The following is a 16,422-nucleotide window of genomic DNA, read 5'->3' on the forward strand; positions in this document are numbered from 1 at the left end:
TTAATAAAGCATACATTACATTTAACTTTTTTAATAATAATAATGATGTTAACTTTATAATGCGTATGTTGATCAGTTAAAGTGTAAGAAGCCAAATAGGCTAATTTTAAGAGATATAAAAAATATTTACATTTCATTTATTGTATTAAAAAGAACAAGGGAAAGCATTTGTGAAATGGGAATTGGAATCGAATTCAATTAAAATAATTTGTAACCATTTTCTTATATTTCATTTTCTAGATTGATATTCCCTAATAGATCGATAGAGAGAGAGAAAGAGAGAGAGAGAGAGATTCATTGTGTATCTTTCTGCCTTCGATAACTTTAACGTATATAATGTTCAGCCCCAAAACATGTAACAGGAATGGTGCAAAACCCTTATTTGAAAGTTTGAACCATGCAATCTATTACGGATTTCTGATTCAAGATATTTTTGGCCCATTCAGCAATGTATCTATAAGTATAATATATACCTGACAAAGCCTATGTGTTACTTTACATGTATTCATTTGTCAATAAAATAATTTAAAGCACACCACAAAAGCAAATGCATTTTATCAGGAAATCAATGCTAGGCGTGATTAACGAACTCTATAAAGGTTTAATTGTTTTTAAATTGATTTAGATATTGATCCCTTCCCAACACGGAAGGTAATTTGCTAGTGGTGAAAAGGCTTTTGAATTTATTAAACTAATTGCATTATACTGTGGTTAGACAGATTACATGACTGTTATGTGCAATGATCTTAACAAAACCACTGAGGTTCCCACAATATGTGAACTCAGCATGAAATGAAAAGAGCAAAAGTGATAGATGGATTGCAATGGGGAGCTAGTGAGTATCTAGGGACACAATTCAAGAGATATCTTTTAACCCCACAGGGATGTATAACGGATAGCTTGGCTGTTCCTAACTCTGAGGTCCATGAGGACATTTTTTTTGCCTTCCTTTAGGAAGCAGTTTATCATCTTCAGCATTGCTGATACTGTAGTTCAGGGCTTTTTTCATGTGCGTATACAATACAGCACAGCAAGAGGGACATACATCACATTTATGTTTAATTCAAACATTGATTTGAAAAGCCGAACGAAAACATTGTGAGATCAGACCTTGAGTTATGGTCCACATGTGTACGAGCAGCTCTTAGCAGCATTATAAATTCCGCTCTCTGACAGAAAACACTTGAGGCATGAGGACTCTTATTATTTAAAGATTTATTAAATGCATAGAGGTATATACAAAACCAATTATCCAATTTCACACTTTCAGCATTTCAAAACAGTCATGCTTTTTTTCACTTTTACTTCAGGTCTTTCAATCAAAATAACGATGGGTTTTAAAACAGAGACTCGAATGAGTTTATTTCACACAGTGAAAAAACGCGCTCATAATGCTGGTTTACAAAAGTCTCACTGAAGTCCTGTGAAACAAAGGGGGACCTTTATACTTATTTGACAGATCATTCCATTGTAGCTACAAATAAAAGCATCATATTCAGCTTCATCTCATCTATGGCACAAAACAGAATAAACAAAAAAACTAAACATCTGTCTAATTGACTTCATTTCAGCCAGTCAATTATTGCGTTCAATAAAACTGTCCTCCTTGGAAATAAACATCTAAATTAAAAGGAAGGCATTCGTGTTTAGGGACAGATTATGGGATAGGAGAGCTTGAAGTTTGGCCAAAAGTCATTCGATAACAGATGTTTATAAGTGCAAAAAAATGTGTCAGAAAAAGGCTCAGATGCATGAAATTGCGAAAGCTAAAAGATAAACTAAAACAGCATTCGGAGAATCATTATCCAGATATATATTCTCATACGCCGACAGTTTACCTGCAGCTCCCTGACTGCTAAACTCCTCAATAAATGTGGTAATGTTCTGGCACAGGCGTGATTTGAGTTCTCGAGTGTCGCTGTCGCATCCTCTCAATCTGCTAACATTTTGGCGGCGCTGACCTGTGAAAGATTCACTTTGACGTCAGCCCCAGTTATAAAAGTAGATCTTCTGCCAAATGGGCAAGTACTCCATCAGTGGACCTGAGAGGACAGAAAAAGAAATCCAGTCAGCACATGTCTCTGAGCTTTTTTAAAGCTTTTAGTGTGACAGCATTGAACATCCGCTGGGCGAGATGGATACGGCACTTACGCGCAACCAAACCAACTCCGGGAACATAATCTGCCAAGAAGCGAAGGAGGAAGAGGATCTTTGTCCTGTGAGTGTAAAAGAGACATTAGATCTGGGAATAAAAAGCACCATTATGCAGTACAATTGTGCACTGCGAAATCTAAATAGATCATTTGTAAAACTCAATTATTATATTTTCTGGAGAAAATATAGCTGTGCGATGCCAGCTGTGATGCTGCCAAGAGGATAAGCGGTTGGTAGGTTGTTCTGATTGGTTGCTCAGCCTAAATCAGATTTTATTTTACTAATTTCATTGTCTGGCAGGTGCAGATTGTAACTTTGATTGTAACTCAGATTTGGAGAACTTTACCATTCCATCACTTCATCACCATTAGATCCTCTGCAGTAAATGGGTGCCGTCAGAATGAGAGTCCAAACAGCTGATAAAAACATCACAATAATCCACATGAATCCGGTCCACCAAATAACACCTTGTGAAGTGAAAAGCTGTGTGTTTGTAATAAATCCATCAAGGTGGTCTGGCCATTCACGAGTACATAATCCATAATAATGCTTCCTCCAGTGAAAAAGTCCATCCCATGTTGTCCCCTCAGATCAAAATTCATCAACATATTTGTATAGAAGGGTTTTCATTTGTAAACGCTGCTTGATCTGTGTGCATTTCTCTCCTGATTCAGATTAGATCACTTATTCGCTAGAGAAAGCAAGATTATGGACTTGCATCTTGCCCAGAAACAATGGTTTAAAGGGGTCATTTGATGCGATTTCACGTTTTCCTTTCTCTTTGGAGTGTTACAAGTTGTTTGTGCATAGATAAGATCCCTAATGTTGCACAGACTAAAGTCTCAAAACCAAAGAGATATTCTTCATAAAAGTTAAGACTCTGCTACGCCCCCCTAAAACGGCTCATTCAAACACGTCCCCACATGTCTACGTCACGGTGTGGGAAGAAAGGTGGCGTAACTTTTAATCTTGCTGTAGTATTGTTGTTGCCGCCGCCATGCCGTGGAAATGCAGTGTGTTTCGTTGTGAAAGTGAAAGTACTTCATTTGGGCTTCCAAATGAGTACACAACTAAAAATCAGTGGTTAAGTTATATTTAATAACACTGTTCCAGAACAGTACAACGAAAATATTCGAGTGTGTGCAGCACATTTTACGGAGGCCTGTTTCCTGATCCTGGGAGAGAGTAGCCTACAATGTGAACACTATGAATGGCTGTGATGTGAACACTAAAGTGGGGCAATTCCAACGTCGCAAGGACAGTCTGGTGCTTCTGACTCACAGCCTGTAAGTACGTTTCGATATTTAAAGAATTTGCTACTGACTATTCAAACCAGAGTTTTGAGCAGTGTAGAGTAGTGCTTGTTTGGTGTTTCTACAAACACAAATGCAGACATGGTGTTATGTTTGTGCGGCACAACGCGTAAAAAGACTGTATAAGTCATTATTATTAGCACGCCTTGCTTCTCAGAACGATCAGATTTGTAAAAATAGGAGCATAGCGCGACAATAATGTACAGTATGTGGAAAATAATGTGTTTTTTGAACCTCAAACCGCGTAAACACATTGCATTACACCAAATACACAAAATAATGTTCTTTTTAGCAACATCATATCACACCCCTTTAAACGTTCTTACTGACATGAAGCTTTTCAGTTCACAAGTCATTAACTGATGGACTTATGTGGATTATTGTGATGCATTTATCAGCTGTTTGGACTCTCATTCTGACGGCACCCATTCACTGCAGAGGATCCTTGGTTGAGCAAATGATTTAACGCTTAATTTTTCCAAATCTCTTCGGATGAAAAAGCAAACTCATCTATCTCTCAGATGGCCTGAGAGTAAGTACATTTTTAGCAAATTTTCACTTTTGGGTGAACTATTTTAAGCTCAAGGATATGAACAAAACACTACCAGAAGTGCATCACATGAGAAGACTACACTAATGCAATGGTTGCAATAAAGGAGACACTGACTCCGAATATCGGTCATAGAAGGGGGAACGGAGCAGGTAGTAGAGGAGAAGGAAGGCCCGTCTCCTCATCTCAGCCCTCTCTCTGCGGTTCAGCGTCTTCATGTCGCTCAACAAACTGAAACTGGACAGAAAACAGCATCAGTCTGAACTTCTTTAAATCTTCAGAAACAGACTGAGGAAGACAGCAAAGAGAGAGAGATATGCAACGCACTCTGTACCTGGTTATCTCCAAGAGACCAGAGATAATCCAAGGTTTCCAGGAACGTTTTCCACAAATCCCAAGACTGGCCACTTAACAAATGTTAAGGATGATAGATGTCAAAATGTTCAAATAACTTCACCACTAAGGGAAAAAAAATTTAATAAATCATTTTTCTAGGTTTATCTCTTTTTTCAAGAAAAAAAAAAAAACATCAGCTTGGGCTGGGTATCACTAACATCCTGATCACACAATATAAATGGCAATGCAATTACTTTTAAAGCATTAACAGCAAAACATTATGTTGGATTCACAAATTAAAAGAAAAAAAAAATGCGTGTCTTGTTTTAAGAATGTTAAGATAAGATAAGAAAAACTGCGAAGTGATAAAAATGTATTACAGTGATTACAGGTTTATTTTCATATATACTTCAGATCACAACATTCATGCTAGACTCTATTAAATGGGCACGGCATCATGCAAACTTCTGTGGAGGCCTTAATATGACTTAATTAAAAATAAGCTAAAACTAAAAATCGAAATATTTCTTATATTAATTCACCCCCTTAACAACTGTCTCGAAAAACCTGGATATATGAGGAAACCCAATTTTTGCGATTTATAGACCTGGAAAGGTCATATAAATTAATGAAATCTTAAAACTTCAAAGGCATTTTATAATGAACATACATTTTGGTATAATTAAAACTTTAAATATTTAATTAGGTAGAAATTAAAAATCCTTTTCCTTAATCCTTTTCCAGAAAATCACGATTTAAGAAGACATGTAAATTCACTTGTTAAAAGAGCGGGAGCCTTGAAAATCATTCAGTTCTTAAAACATCTGCAATCCTGAAATGTATTTACAGAAACTAGAAGCGTCGACTGCATTGGAGCATTTTTTTAAAGAAAAAATCATTGTATTTCATTTTATTTTAAGAGTTTGTTTGCCCATGTTGTGAAGAAGTCAGTCACATAAAATGACTCTTAAAAACCAAACATGAACAGTGGATTCTTCCCACACCTTTGGGAATAAACAAATAATTTCAGCTATCCTGGCATGATATTACATTTATTACATGATATTTAGAAAATTGTCATAAAAAAAGCAGAAAGGATACGATGCACAAGCGGTCTTGTGATGTACAGGGACTCTGCGATGGTTTCCTGCAGACCCAGAGGTGTGGGGCTTGAATGGAGCTCCTCTTCTCGATCCCTACTTTTTTTGTTTTTCTGAGGGAGACCCCAAAGACGAGACTGCAGTGATGGTGCTACGAAAAAAAGTACACAATACAGCTTTCCATTGACACAGAACTTTTTGATACACTGGGTTGTATTGTCAGGTCTTACCGCTTCCCAGTGGTCTCACCACTCTTCCCGAACGCTGGCCCACGAAAGAAGTGTCCTCATCATCTTCTTCTGCATTGTTCTCTGTGTAGAGAGATCACAGTATGAGCGGTGCACAGGAAATCACTTCTTGACATAGCACATTGACTGCAGGAACAGACAGTTCCTTTCGAGTCTCCCAGTGTTAAGCTCAAGGGCACGTCTCTGAAACTCCACGGGCTCTGGCTCAACCGAACTACACAATCACAGCTTATCTGCACAGGCCATACACTGTACTTATTGTCTCACACACCGATTATTTATTGTCATCGGCGGGAGTGTTTTTGTACTTATTGCTGTGCATTAATTGTTTGTTGTGACTGTGCTAAATGTCCTGCATGGCGGTTTCCAGAGACGCTTCGGTTTGCTTCATGTCCTGTCATGCATTAACTTTGACTTCTAAGTTTGAAACCTCTGTCTTAGTATAATTACCTTTATGTATTTTGCAGACTACTCAAAGAGACTTAAACTGCATTGAAGGTATACACTTCTTGCATTCTTTAGGAAACAAAACATAGTGCTTTATTTCTGCAGGTCTCGTTAACTGGACATTCACAATGTGGTTTAATTTTACATTGTAGTCATTTTTATTCATGGTATTTTTGGCAATGACCTAAAGCAGTGGTTCCCAGACATTTCCTCTGATATTTCTGCTGAAATTATGACAATTCTGCATGTTTTCAACCCCTCATCTTTTTCTTTTTTTTTTACAGAGACTGGAAGTATTGGTATATTAAAATAATTAACCGAGATTCATTTTGTGATTCCAAAAGATTCTGATTCTGTATGTTATTAATAACAACAGTTACAAAATATGTTTATAGCATTTTAATTGAGACAGATTTTTAAAGTAAATTTAAATCATCCTGTGGCCCCCTTCGAAGTTTACTGAGGTCAAAATTAATATACATATATTTTATTATTATTTTACATCTGTTATTTATTTATTGAATTCTTAATTCGATTAGTAGTATTACTTTAGTATTAACTAAAATAATTCTTAACAACTACAGCTGATTAATTTCTTCTATGGCAGTCTGCTCTAGGTTGGTTGGGGAGAGAATAATATTAAATGTACTGTCTCTGTACAAATATTTGCATTTTTCTAAGTCAACATTCCATTGTTTGTTTTCAAGTTAAGTTTGCAAACACCTTTTCAAATATTAACACCCTTGTGGTTCTCATCTGCGATCTCTCACCTTGACTACAGAGCTGAGAATCCCTGTCCAGAGGAATTATAGGTGGTGACGTCTGGATGCCTGATTTGTACCAGAAAAGCAGGAGACAACGCAGGATCGCTCTAAAAACACAGGAGAAAATGGAGAAATGGGAGGCCAGATACCAGAATACAGCAATGATTATCAGATTAACTATTAGTTCAACTGAACGTGACAATTGTATAATCATCATTTTTAGAAAAAAAATTGCTTTTCATACAAAGCTGCCATATGGCATCAGAAAACTGCATGAACCATATGGACTAGTTTTATGCGACTGTAATTGAGCTTTTTGTGTTCTTCTTTTAGAGTGAATGCCCTCATTCACTTTCACTGTATTGAAAAAGCTTGCGTAGCTTGTCAGCGAACTACGGCTCTGTGTATTAAATGCCGCTCCATCTGAAAGCACGTGAAGGAGATTAACTACTAATCACAGAACAGGCTTCACTGACTAGATGCGCATGATCATCGCATTTGATTATTTGCACAGCCCTAACAGGTTTAAAACAACATGAGGATGTGTAAATGATGATAATGTCCTCTTGGTGAACTACCCTTTTAGTATACCGAAACAGGGTCCTTACTTGGCAATCTGAATAAGAACAATAACTAGCCAGCATCCAGCTTCTCCCCACAGCTTAGTGGCCCCCATCTCAGTGAAAACCTCCACATACTCCAGTACAGACAACCAGGTTAACAGCCTCTGTTGAGAGAGAGACTACACAAACACACAGAAGCATAAGATAAGGACTAAACACACAGAAATGTTCAATATTTTTCTAAATGTTTCTTTCAAAGAGAAAGAGGTTAGCTGTACTGTAATCTCATTTTAAATTTAAATTATACAGCGTTGCATCTTGTTAATCTAAGAGTGCAGATCTAAGATGTCGAGATGGGTTGCGTTTTGCATACTGGCATTCTGACACCGCAAGCTTCATGCTTTCTTACCTTATCTCTGCTTTTTTCCTCTTTATGTTGCGATTTTTCTGATTATTGTATATAAAATACAAGTTTATATCAGTAGTTCCATATTCATAACTGTGATCACACATTCTGTACTTAATGTGTGCAACAAGCACTAGGAAAACACAAGTATCGGATCAGGACTCGGTACAGGCAGATACTTAATATTCAATGACTCAGATTGGATCAGGGGCACAAAAACCTGATCAGGACATCCGTAATATAGACTGAGACTGGAAGCTTCACATGTCAGTCAGATGCTCTATTTCGGTCTAAATGGCGGTTCTTGGCTAGAATAAGCTGCAATGAGGACTAGACTTTATTCTGTTGGCTGGAGACTAGTTGAACTATCACAAACTCAATATAAAGTCAAACAGCCTCTGAGGAGGTCCATTAAGGTCATGGCTCAAATGCCCATAGCTGTAAATGCAAACTCATTCTTCCTGTCCCCATGGCTAAGCCGCTCTGAAAGCAGCAGTCTTTAAAACGTTTATTCCCAACAATGCAACCCACAAAGATAAATATGTCTCTCAAGTACAAACATAAAGTTAAAAAACAATGAAGGAGCTTTGTAAACTCTGCTAGCTCCCAGAAATTAATGTGTTTGTCTGAAGGGGTCAGATGTATTTTTTCACACACTGCCCATTTCAAAGTCGTTTTGAGCAATACCAGGCTGTCGTCAGCAGGGCAAAAAGGTGGATAACAACAAATCTATTGCAGAACAGTGACAGAGTTGGGGCGAAATGCATTTTTTTGACAATGTGCAGTCAAAGAAAGCAGCAGGCTGTGCCTTTGAATCTTCTCTCTTGAAGCAGAAACAGACTGTGCTGTCTATAAAGTTTCACAATAGACAACTCTCATTCGTAGATAATTTTATGGTGGTTGCCATGCCAACTGCACACGGACATATCAGTCCTTATGCAAGTTTGATGATAAAGTAGGGAGTAAAAAGAAAAAGAACGGTCATTTTATGGGAAATCAAAGTTTCCTGGATCTTTTAATAGACAAGAGAGCTTGATGTACCACGAAAACATAATGTAACTGTCAGAACTCAAAACACGGTAGAACTGTCAGAACTCTCTAGTTTAAAAAGAGCATTTAAAACTACGGTAAAAGAAAGTTTTCTGGCGTCAAAGAGTGGCTGAAGTCCCTGATCATTTCAGTCTAATTGTTTGCATGATGCAATACAAGGTGGATTGTTTTCTTTTTTGTGAGTGGATCATTTAATGTGCGAAGATAAAAATGCTAGTGAGGAGGTGGAAAATGAAACAAAAAACCATTTACTAACATTATAAGATGAAAAAACATAATAATAAATCCCCTTTAAGGGACATGCATTACCACAGGCAATGTCCGAGTGAGATTCTTCCTCAAGATACCATCGTTCAGCAGCACTAGAAGGTTAGATGCTGAGTAGACTGCAAATCAAAGAGAGAAACACATAATTCACAGGAGAATACAGAGACATGCTCTTAGATCAACATTAATACAAAAGAAGATGATGTAAAGCAGTGAATCCCTACCCAACTCTGAGATTTCATGAGAGTCTGAGAAGCGACCTGTAATGAGAGAAGTCTTAATAAGTTTATATAATCAAAGTGATGAAAGCTTCTTCAAAGTTCCTGTTAGCGCAAGAGAGTACAGTTTAACCCCAAAACTGTGTGTGCCTAGAGCTATAATCTAAAGTGTGGTTACTTTGAAGAGCTTAAACATAAAGAGATTTAAATAGATTTGCTTTACATTTTAGTCAGTGCCAAAAAAAAAAAAAAAAAAGTCTGCATAAAAACACTGTATTTAAGAAAAACTTTTTTTTAGAGTGCAGAGCTTTTTTATGGATTTTATATTTTATTTTATTTTATTTATTTTTTGGGGATATATATATATGTATTGGTCTTGGCCTTAATTATCTGAAAGAGAGTGGTTACTTCACTGATTAGTTAGTGTAAAGTTACCATACTTCAGTTCGTGATATTTCATAGTTTTGATTACTTCTATTCTAAAATGTGAACCTAGTAGCTAATAATAAAAAAAATGATTAGGCGTGTCCAAATTAATAAAGAACTCACTGAACAATAAACGCGTTGGCATGACAAGTCAAACCGTGACAGCCATGTTCCACACAGCGGCATGCTATCTTAATCTTAATCTAAAACAACTTTTTATGAGATTTTATAATCTCCTGTTTATTAGGCTACATGGAATATTTGTGCTTTTAGAAATGTATTCACGTAAACGGCAAAAAAAAAAGAAAGAATGCAAAATCCACCTCCCACACATTTTAATGTTGTTGGAAGAAAACAAGTAACCAGATACAGAAGACAACAACATATGTGCGTACTAAATAAACATACATCTAACTTTGGTCTTGTACGACATTGTTTAATCAGACGTGAGCGGTTATGTTTACTTTCACTTTGACCTGCAGACTCTCTCACCTGCGATCAGGTAACTCAGCGCGCGAACTGTGCTCTCCAGATGAGACGCGGCTGCAGGGTTCGACCTCACATACTCCTGATAACGCTCATAAATACGACTTAATTTATCCATGTAGAGCACCGACATCACAAATTAATGAAATGAATCCCAATCACACACAACACATCGCAGAAAACACACGGAGAGTGACACTTCCGCATAGGCTGATGTCTTCCTCTGACGCCACTTCCTGTACGGCGAACGCGAGCGCCATTTAAAGTCGCAGTAACCTGTTTAAATTCTATTTTCGTATGCGTCTGTATGTGATACATTTATACAAAGCGGTTTATTGAAGATGAACAGACGTTAGTATGCCTAAGTGTGTCTGTATACCCTGAGAAAGGTGTCTGTTAGCATTTTCAATAGCAGATACTAAGATGGCAGGAACACACTCCAAAATTTGTGATTTTAAATCAATGCCACTAGACATTTTTGCACCCTTGATGGGAATGTGGAAAGGAGACACTTCTTGAGCTGAAGCCTTTCAGTGCAGTTTGTGAGTACCTGGTATTCCCTATACTTTTTATCTGCACAAGGATAGTAATACCAGTAATTTTAGACATTGTGAGGATTTTTTTATTTTTGATCCCAATGAGGCTTATAACATCTTATAAATCATACAGAATAAATATTTTTGAAAATCTAAAAATGTAAGTAGCCTAGTTTCCTGTGAGGGTTAGATTAAGGTGAAAGAAAATACAGTTTATACAGTATAAAACCATACGGAATGCAAGTGAGTGTGTGTGTGTGTGTGTGTGTGTGTGTGTGATTTCGTCCTTCTTTTTTATAATTTTCTTTTTGTTTATTTTTTTCTTTTTTTTATTTACTGGTATTTTGGTTTTCACCACACAGTTTTTGTATTATTAATTAATTAATTATTTTTGTTACATTTATTATAATTTTTTTTCTGTTTTTGTAATTTTTAGGAACAATTGCTGCGCTCAGAATATAGAATAATGCTTTGCAGCAACCTATTCAGTATTCTATGGTTGTAACATAGATATGCAAGAATGTGTATTATTTAGTTCACTGAAAATAAAAAGTTTGGACAGATTTAATTTAGTATAGGCAAGGACAGAGTGCAAGCATATATGTGTCTAACATAACTGTATTTTTGCTAAGCAGAATCATGAATATTTATATTCTGGTGTCATGGGTGTTCATGCATGGAGGACAATTTCAAGTCTAACTGAGTCCATTATGGATATAAATTTAACATTTTATTGATCAGTACTTTTTAAAAAAAATAGTTTAGAGTAAAATTTAAAAAAAACCTACCATTTTTTAATTTTTAATTAATTTTAAATAATATTTTTTTTAAAAACACAAATTTTTGTTCAAAGTGTCATGTTGTGTATCAAACCCTAATTGTGACATGAGTGTATTGTTAAACCCATGCACAGACATTATGCATAATTTCCATATGCCAAGAATACCAGGATGACCTACTACATTTGTTAAAAATAGCAGTATACACTCAGACACACTGCATGGAATACCGTATCCCACCTTGTAATGCATGCATAACATACTTATACTAGTGTGTACAGTATGCACCTTTTCTGATTGCATGAAATACCCTGATGCTGCAAAAAATGTGCAGTTTACAACAGAGCATACTACACTGAGTACTATCATCATGATGACGGTTTGATCTTTTTTAGTTATTTGACCAAACTGCATTAGCAAAAACTATTTAACGACAGTGCAGCATACCATTTCACATGCTGTTTTTAAGACTACAGCAGTTAATTTTACAGTGTTTAGGATGCAGTATGCATGTCTGAACATGTTCTCTCTTTGAACCGGTAATCTTCTAAAACCTCTTCAACGGGTCAACAGCACAGACAGGGATTAGAAAACCTCTAGATGCATGACCCAAAAATTGAATATAGCCCACAACCATCATCAGCGCTTTCAAATGAACTGGAATTAATTGAGCATATGCGTTTATAGAAGCAATCCACTTTCATTTCTTTAAAAGGTTAATGATCCATTTCTCGCTTTATGTTAATAACCGAACACTAGAGGTTGTAGAGACTCACAAGTAAGTTCAAGCATCACCATTAGAGTGTGGCCTGTGTTTATTGGCAGAACAACAGAAAGCAGGCCCAGCTGGCACTGCTGGGCATCTAGAGATGGGCAGAGTGGACAGGCATGAAGACCGCTGCAGATCAACTGGATGAAATAGGATAACATCAGAAGAGTGGATTATAGGCATTTGATATTGTGTGAGAGAATGAGACCTCATCTTATAGGCATGAATTAGTTTTGAATATAGATAAAATCTGCAATACCCCCTGACTTGACATAAATCAGATTTTATAATATATATTGAATTGAACTGGTAACATATTTTAAAGGGAATGTTAAAGGCATATTTCACTGCTTCTTCCACGGTTATATCCCTCATGATATATTAATGTGCAAAGTGTTAAAGGAATAGACATGAAATATGAATTTATTTAGTTTTTTCCAAATTATGGATGTATTTATCTTGTCATTTCAAATTATTATTATTATTATTACTATTGTCAGTGGAACACACACAAAAAATATTTTGAATTTTTCTTTGAAAATCCAAAGTTAAAGATATTTTCCATACAATGACTTGATGATTATAGAATAAACTACTGATCAAAGGTTTGGAATAATTAAGATATTTTTATGCATTTGAAAGAAGCCTCTTATGCTCACCAAGGCTGCATATATTTGATGAAAAATACAGCAAAACAGTAATATTTTTAAATATTAATAAGAATAATAAGAGTATAAGCTCAAATATTAATTATAAGAACCATTATTAATTGAGCATGATTAATAATAATATTAGGAGGATGATTTCTGAAGGAACATGTGACACCGAAGTCTGAAAAATAACATTTTTAAATATATATTGCATTATTGTATAAATAAATATATTCCGTTTTTAAATATATGTCTAAATAGAAGATACATATACATACATACACTATAAAAAGTGATAAGTTGACTTAACTTTAAAAAAATTGAGGAAACCCGTTGCCTTAAAATTTTAAAGTAAATTGTAATTTTAAAAAATAAGTTAATTGAATTGTCAAGTTCACTTAACTTTAAAAAATATATATATATATATATATTATTATATTATATATATATTATTTACTTAATAATTTTAAGGCAATGGGTTTCCTCAATTTTTTAAGTTAAGTCAATTTATCACTTTTTACAGTGTACATATGTGTCAGACAGACACACAATGACAGAACCTTAATCTGTGGGTGAACTATACCTTTAAGTCATGTTTATTAGGTCACTGTGTGTAAAAATAATTTCCAGCTATATTTACTAAAGCACAAGATTCTTGAACCGTGTTTCTGAATCGCATGGCTAATTATGAGTGTTGACAATATATTAAAGGCATTCTGGGAAATAACGTGATGTGACAGGACGCGGTTAGAGGGAGTTGATTCACTTTGCACATGTACATTGATGATATTGTTTTCTTAGGCAGGTTCCCTTTTTTCTTTCTTTTTTTAAAACTCTAAGATAGAGTTCAGAGTTCGTTTTAAAATAATTCCTCTCTAAATTAAAATTTTATATCTTGCATCCTCTTGGCGGAATTTGAATTTGATTGGCATACGGTTCACCACTGTCCTGTGATGATTAATGTAGTCTTAATCAAAACTACAGATTTAATTTAGTATTTGATCCCTCTGTTATATCCCTCATGCATTCTGAGAGAATGGAGATGACACTCTCGAGCAAGTGCTCGAGCAGGTCTTTATCAGGATCTTTTTTTTTTTTTTTTAATTCATGATTTTACAATGTCATTGTTAAAGTCTAACCACAGCAACAGTTTACATGTTTTCACTTAGACGACTTCCGTCAGCTGAAAAGAAATATCATTTCAGAGACTGAGCAAGTTTCAATTTTGATTCAATTTTTAAAAAAATTTTTTTTTTCTTTTTGAATAACGTGCACCATGAATCAGTGAATAGACAATAATGTGTAAAGAAAGAAAAATGGCTTAATTTGATTTCATGTTTCCTTTAAAGAGGTTGTATCATGAGAAATGCAATTTGAAATCCATGATCTTTTCAGAAAAACATGATATATGCACAATAAATTAGTACCATATGCATTATTTATTTTTTGCTAATTTATCAGTATTGGTCAGTATTGTGCATTTATGTGTGCATGCATATTTCTTTTTCTTATTCTTTCTACATTTCTTTTTGGTTACCTTTGCTGAAATCTCTGAACTTAAACACACCAAAACAGTAATAAATGCATTCTTTAGCAAATATTAATATAAATATTACATTTTCATACTGTACATTATAAATTTTGTGGTGCCTAAATTCAACATTTAGTGTTTTAATATTTTTCTAAATAGTTAAAAAAAAAAAGAAAATCTTACTAAATAGTATCGAATTTATCTGAATTCCAAACATTCATGAAAATTGTGAAAAATTATGCTTATTACATTATTATTATTATTGTTACTATTAATATTAGTTTTATTATTATTTATATTACTGTTGCCGTCATCACAGAATATTATTGTTATCATCACCATCTTTAGTATTATTATTATGCATGTTAATACTACTTAAATACTACTACTATTATTCAGATTGTCATTGCTGTTTAATTTCATTGCTGTTATTATCATTGCTGTTCTATTGCTGTTTTTGTGTTTTGTGTTCACCGTATGTTGTATGTTTTGCACTCCTAATAAAAAATAAATAAATAAAATAAAAATGATGCTTTTCAGTTTCAGATCGAGTTTTAATAATGTGCATCCCCAAAAACTAAAACTTAACTTAATCAGAACTCAAAACTTCCAAAAAGAACATTTATTAGAAGTTAGAAATTAAAATATATGATACGACCTCTTGAAATGTCACTGAACGACCTGGCTGCAGATTTTCAAATGAAAAGACTGGCTTTAAATCTAAAAGCTGTCTGATTCTCTGTTGAAATAAATGGCTACAGTCTATCTTTAGATCAGATGAAAGGGCCAGGTTCATCATTACCTCTAGGAGGGAAAGGATACACTTTAATAGACGCTTCCCTTGAAGATTAGAGGGGTCAAAAATCTAATTTTTCTTATCTAAAATAGTGAGTGCCATGAAGCCAGGGCTTTCCCCCTGGAGCTCCCGTTAGTCTGTGGTCTGCAGATTTGAAGGTGAGCGATGGTGTTCATGATTTAGCACAGCAGTTTGATGACATCTCTGTCCCACCGGCGCTCCTTGGAGGGTCATTCGTCAGACATGAGTGATGCTTATGAAGGGAACGAGTGTAGATTAGACATCCCTCTCTCCACTCAACGCTTCCCTAGATCTCTTCTGTTTTGGTGTGGGCAAGCGCTCCTTACGTTTTCTTCAGAAAATGTCAGTGTGGTTCTTTACTTTAATCTCAGTCTTCTTTGCCATCTTCAGTCATGGTTTTGCATTCATCTTTGAGAGCTGTCGACCGATGAGTTCAAAGCAGAAGTCAAAATACGGAGTGCAAATCAATGTCCCAATACCTACCTCCCACTTTAACACACAGAGAAACCTTTCAGAGGAGCTTTCCTCATTAAAACAAACATGCTGATAATTTAATTGATATCCAGTTTGATTGATATCCTGAAGCAAAACTAGCCCTACGAAGCCAGTGCAATGTCAGAAGGTCAGAAAAACGCAGTGAAAATGAACAAAACTGCACCCCAAATTCAAGATAAGGGTGCCAAACATACCTCTGCACAATTCAACAATCTATTATGCCTGTCGCAATTGAAGTGAAATGTGAAAGTGAATGAAAAGTGACTGTGGCATTACATTTGGATCAGCTCATGTTGCATCAGATTTCATTTTATGTGTTTTTTACAGTGTTTAACATAATAACCAGTCACACACATTTTGTTTAAGCTCATAAATGTAATGCTCGCACAGAGGCGCTTAGATTAGTTTTGTTTACTGCAAATGCTCACTGATTGAGTTCTAAATGTGAATTCTCGCAAATTCTCTCATCATACACAATAAAGTGCAGATACAATAGAAGAGATTCATTCCGCAAAAT

At 35.2% G+C, this 16,422-nt stretch overlaps 1 protein-coding gene across 1 annotated transcript; it reads right to left on the reverse strand.

Annotated features, from left to right (window-relative positions):
- Window positions 1-1,195: 1,195 nt before the first annotated feature.
- Window positions 1,196-10,555, reverse strand: pex16 (peroxisomal biogenesis factor 16). The gene is made up of 11 exons (XM_058752363.1): window positions 10,335-10,555; window positions 9,423-9,458; window positions 9,241-9,317; window positions 7,521-7,654; window positions 6,919-7,019; window positions 5,684-5,764; window positions 5,455-5,604; window positions 4,352-4,424; window positions 4,135-4,254; window positions 2,152-2,216; window positions 1,196-2,042 (listed from the first exon to the last, which is right to left on the reverse strand). The coding sequence occupies exons 1-11, from the start codon at window positions 10,459-10,461 to the stop codon at window positions 1,984-1,986; spliced, it is 1,023 nt and encodes a 340-aa protein (XP_058608346.1). The 5' UTR covers window positions 10,462-10,555; the 3' UTR covers window positions 1,196-1,983.
- Between the last annotated feature and the right edge of the window lie 5,867 nt (window positions 10,556-16,422).

This window comes from Onychostoma macrolepis, chromosome 18 (assembly GCF_012432095.1).
Source record: "Onychostoma macrolepis isolate SWU-2019 chromosome 18, ASM1243209v1, whole genome shotgun sequence".
NCBI lineage: Eukaryota > Metazoa > Chordata > Actinopteri > Cypriniformes > Cyprinidae > Onychostoma > Onychostoma macrolepis.

What these genes read in the sequence shown, in the direction of transcription:
- pex16 (XM_058752363.1), bottom strand. Translation starts at nt 10,461, where the DNA reads ATGTCGGTGCTCTACATGGATAAATTAAGTCGTATTTATGAGCGTTAT. An exon ending in TCACTCGGACATTGCCTGTG is followed by an intron (nt 7,655 to 9,240) that starts GTAATGCATGTC and finishes GTGTTTGTGTAG; the next exon opens with TCTCTCTCTCAACAGAGGCT. An exon ending in CACAAGACCGCTTGTGCATC is followed by an intron (nt 4,425 to 5,454) that starts GTATCCTTTCTG and finishes ACATTTGTTAAG; the next exon opens with TGGCCAGTCTTGGGATTTGT.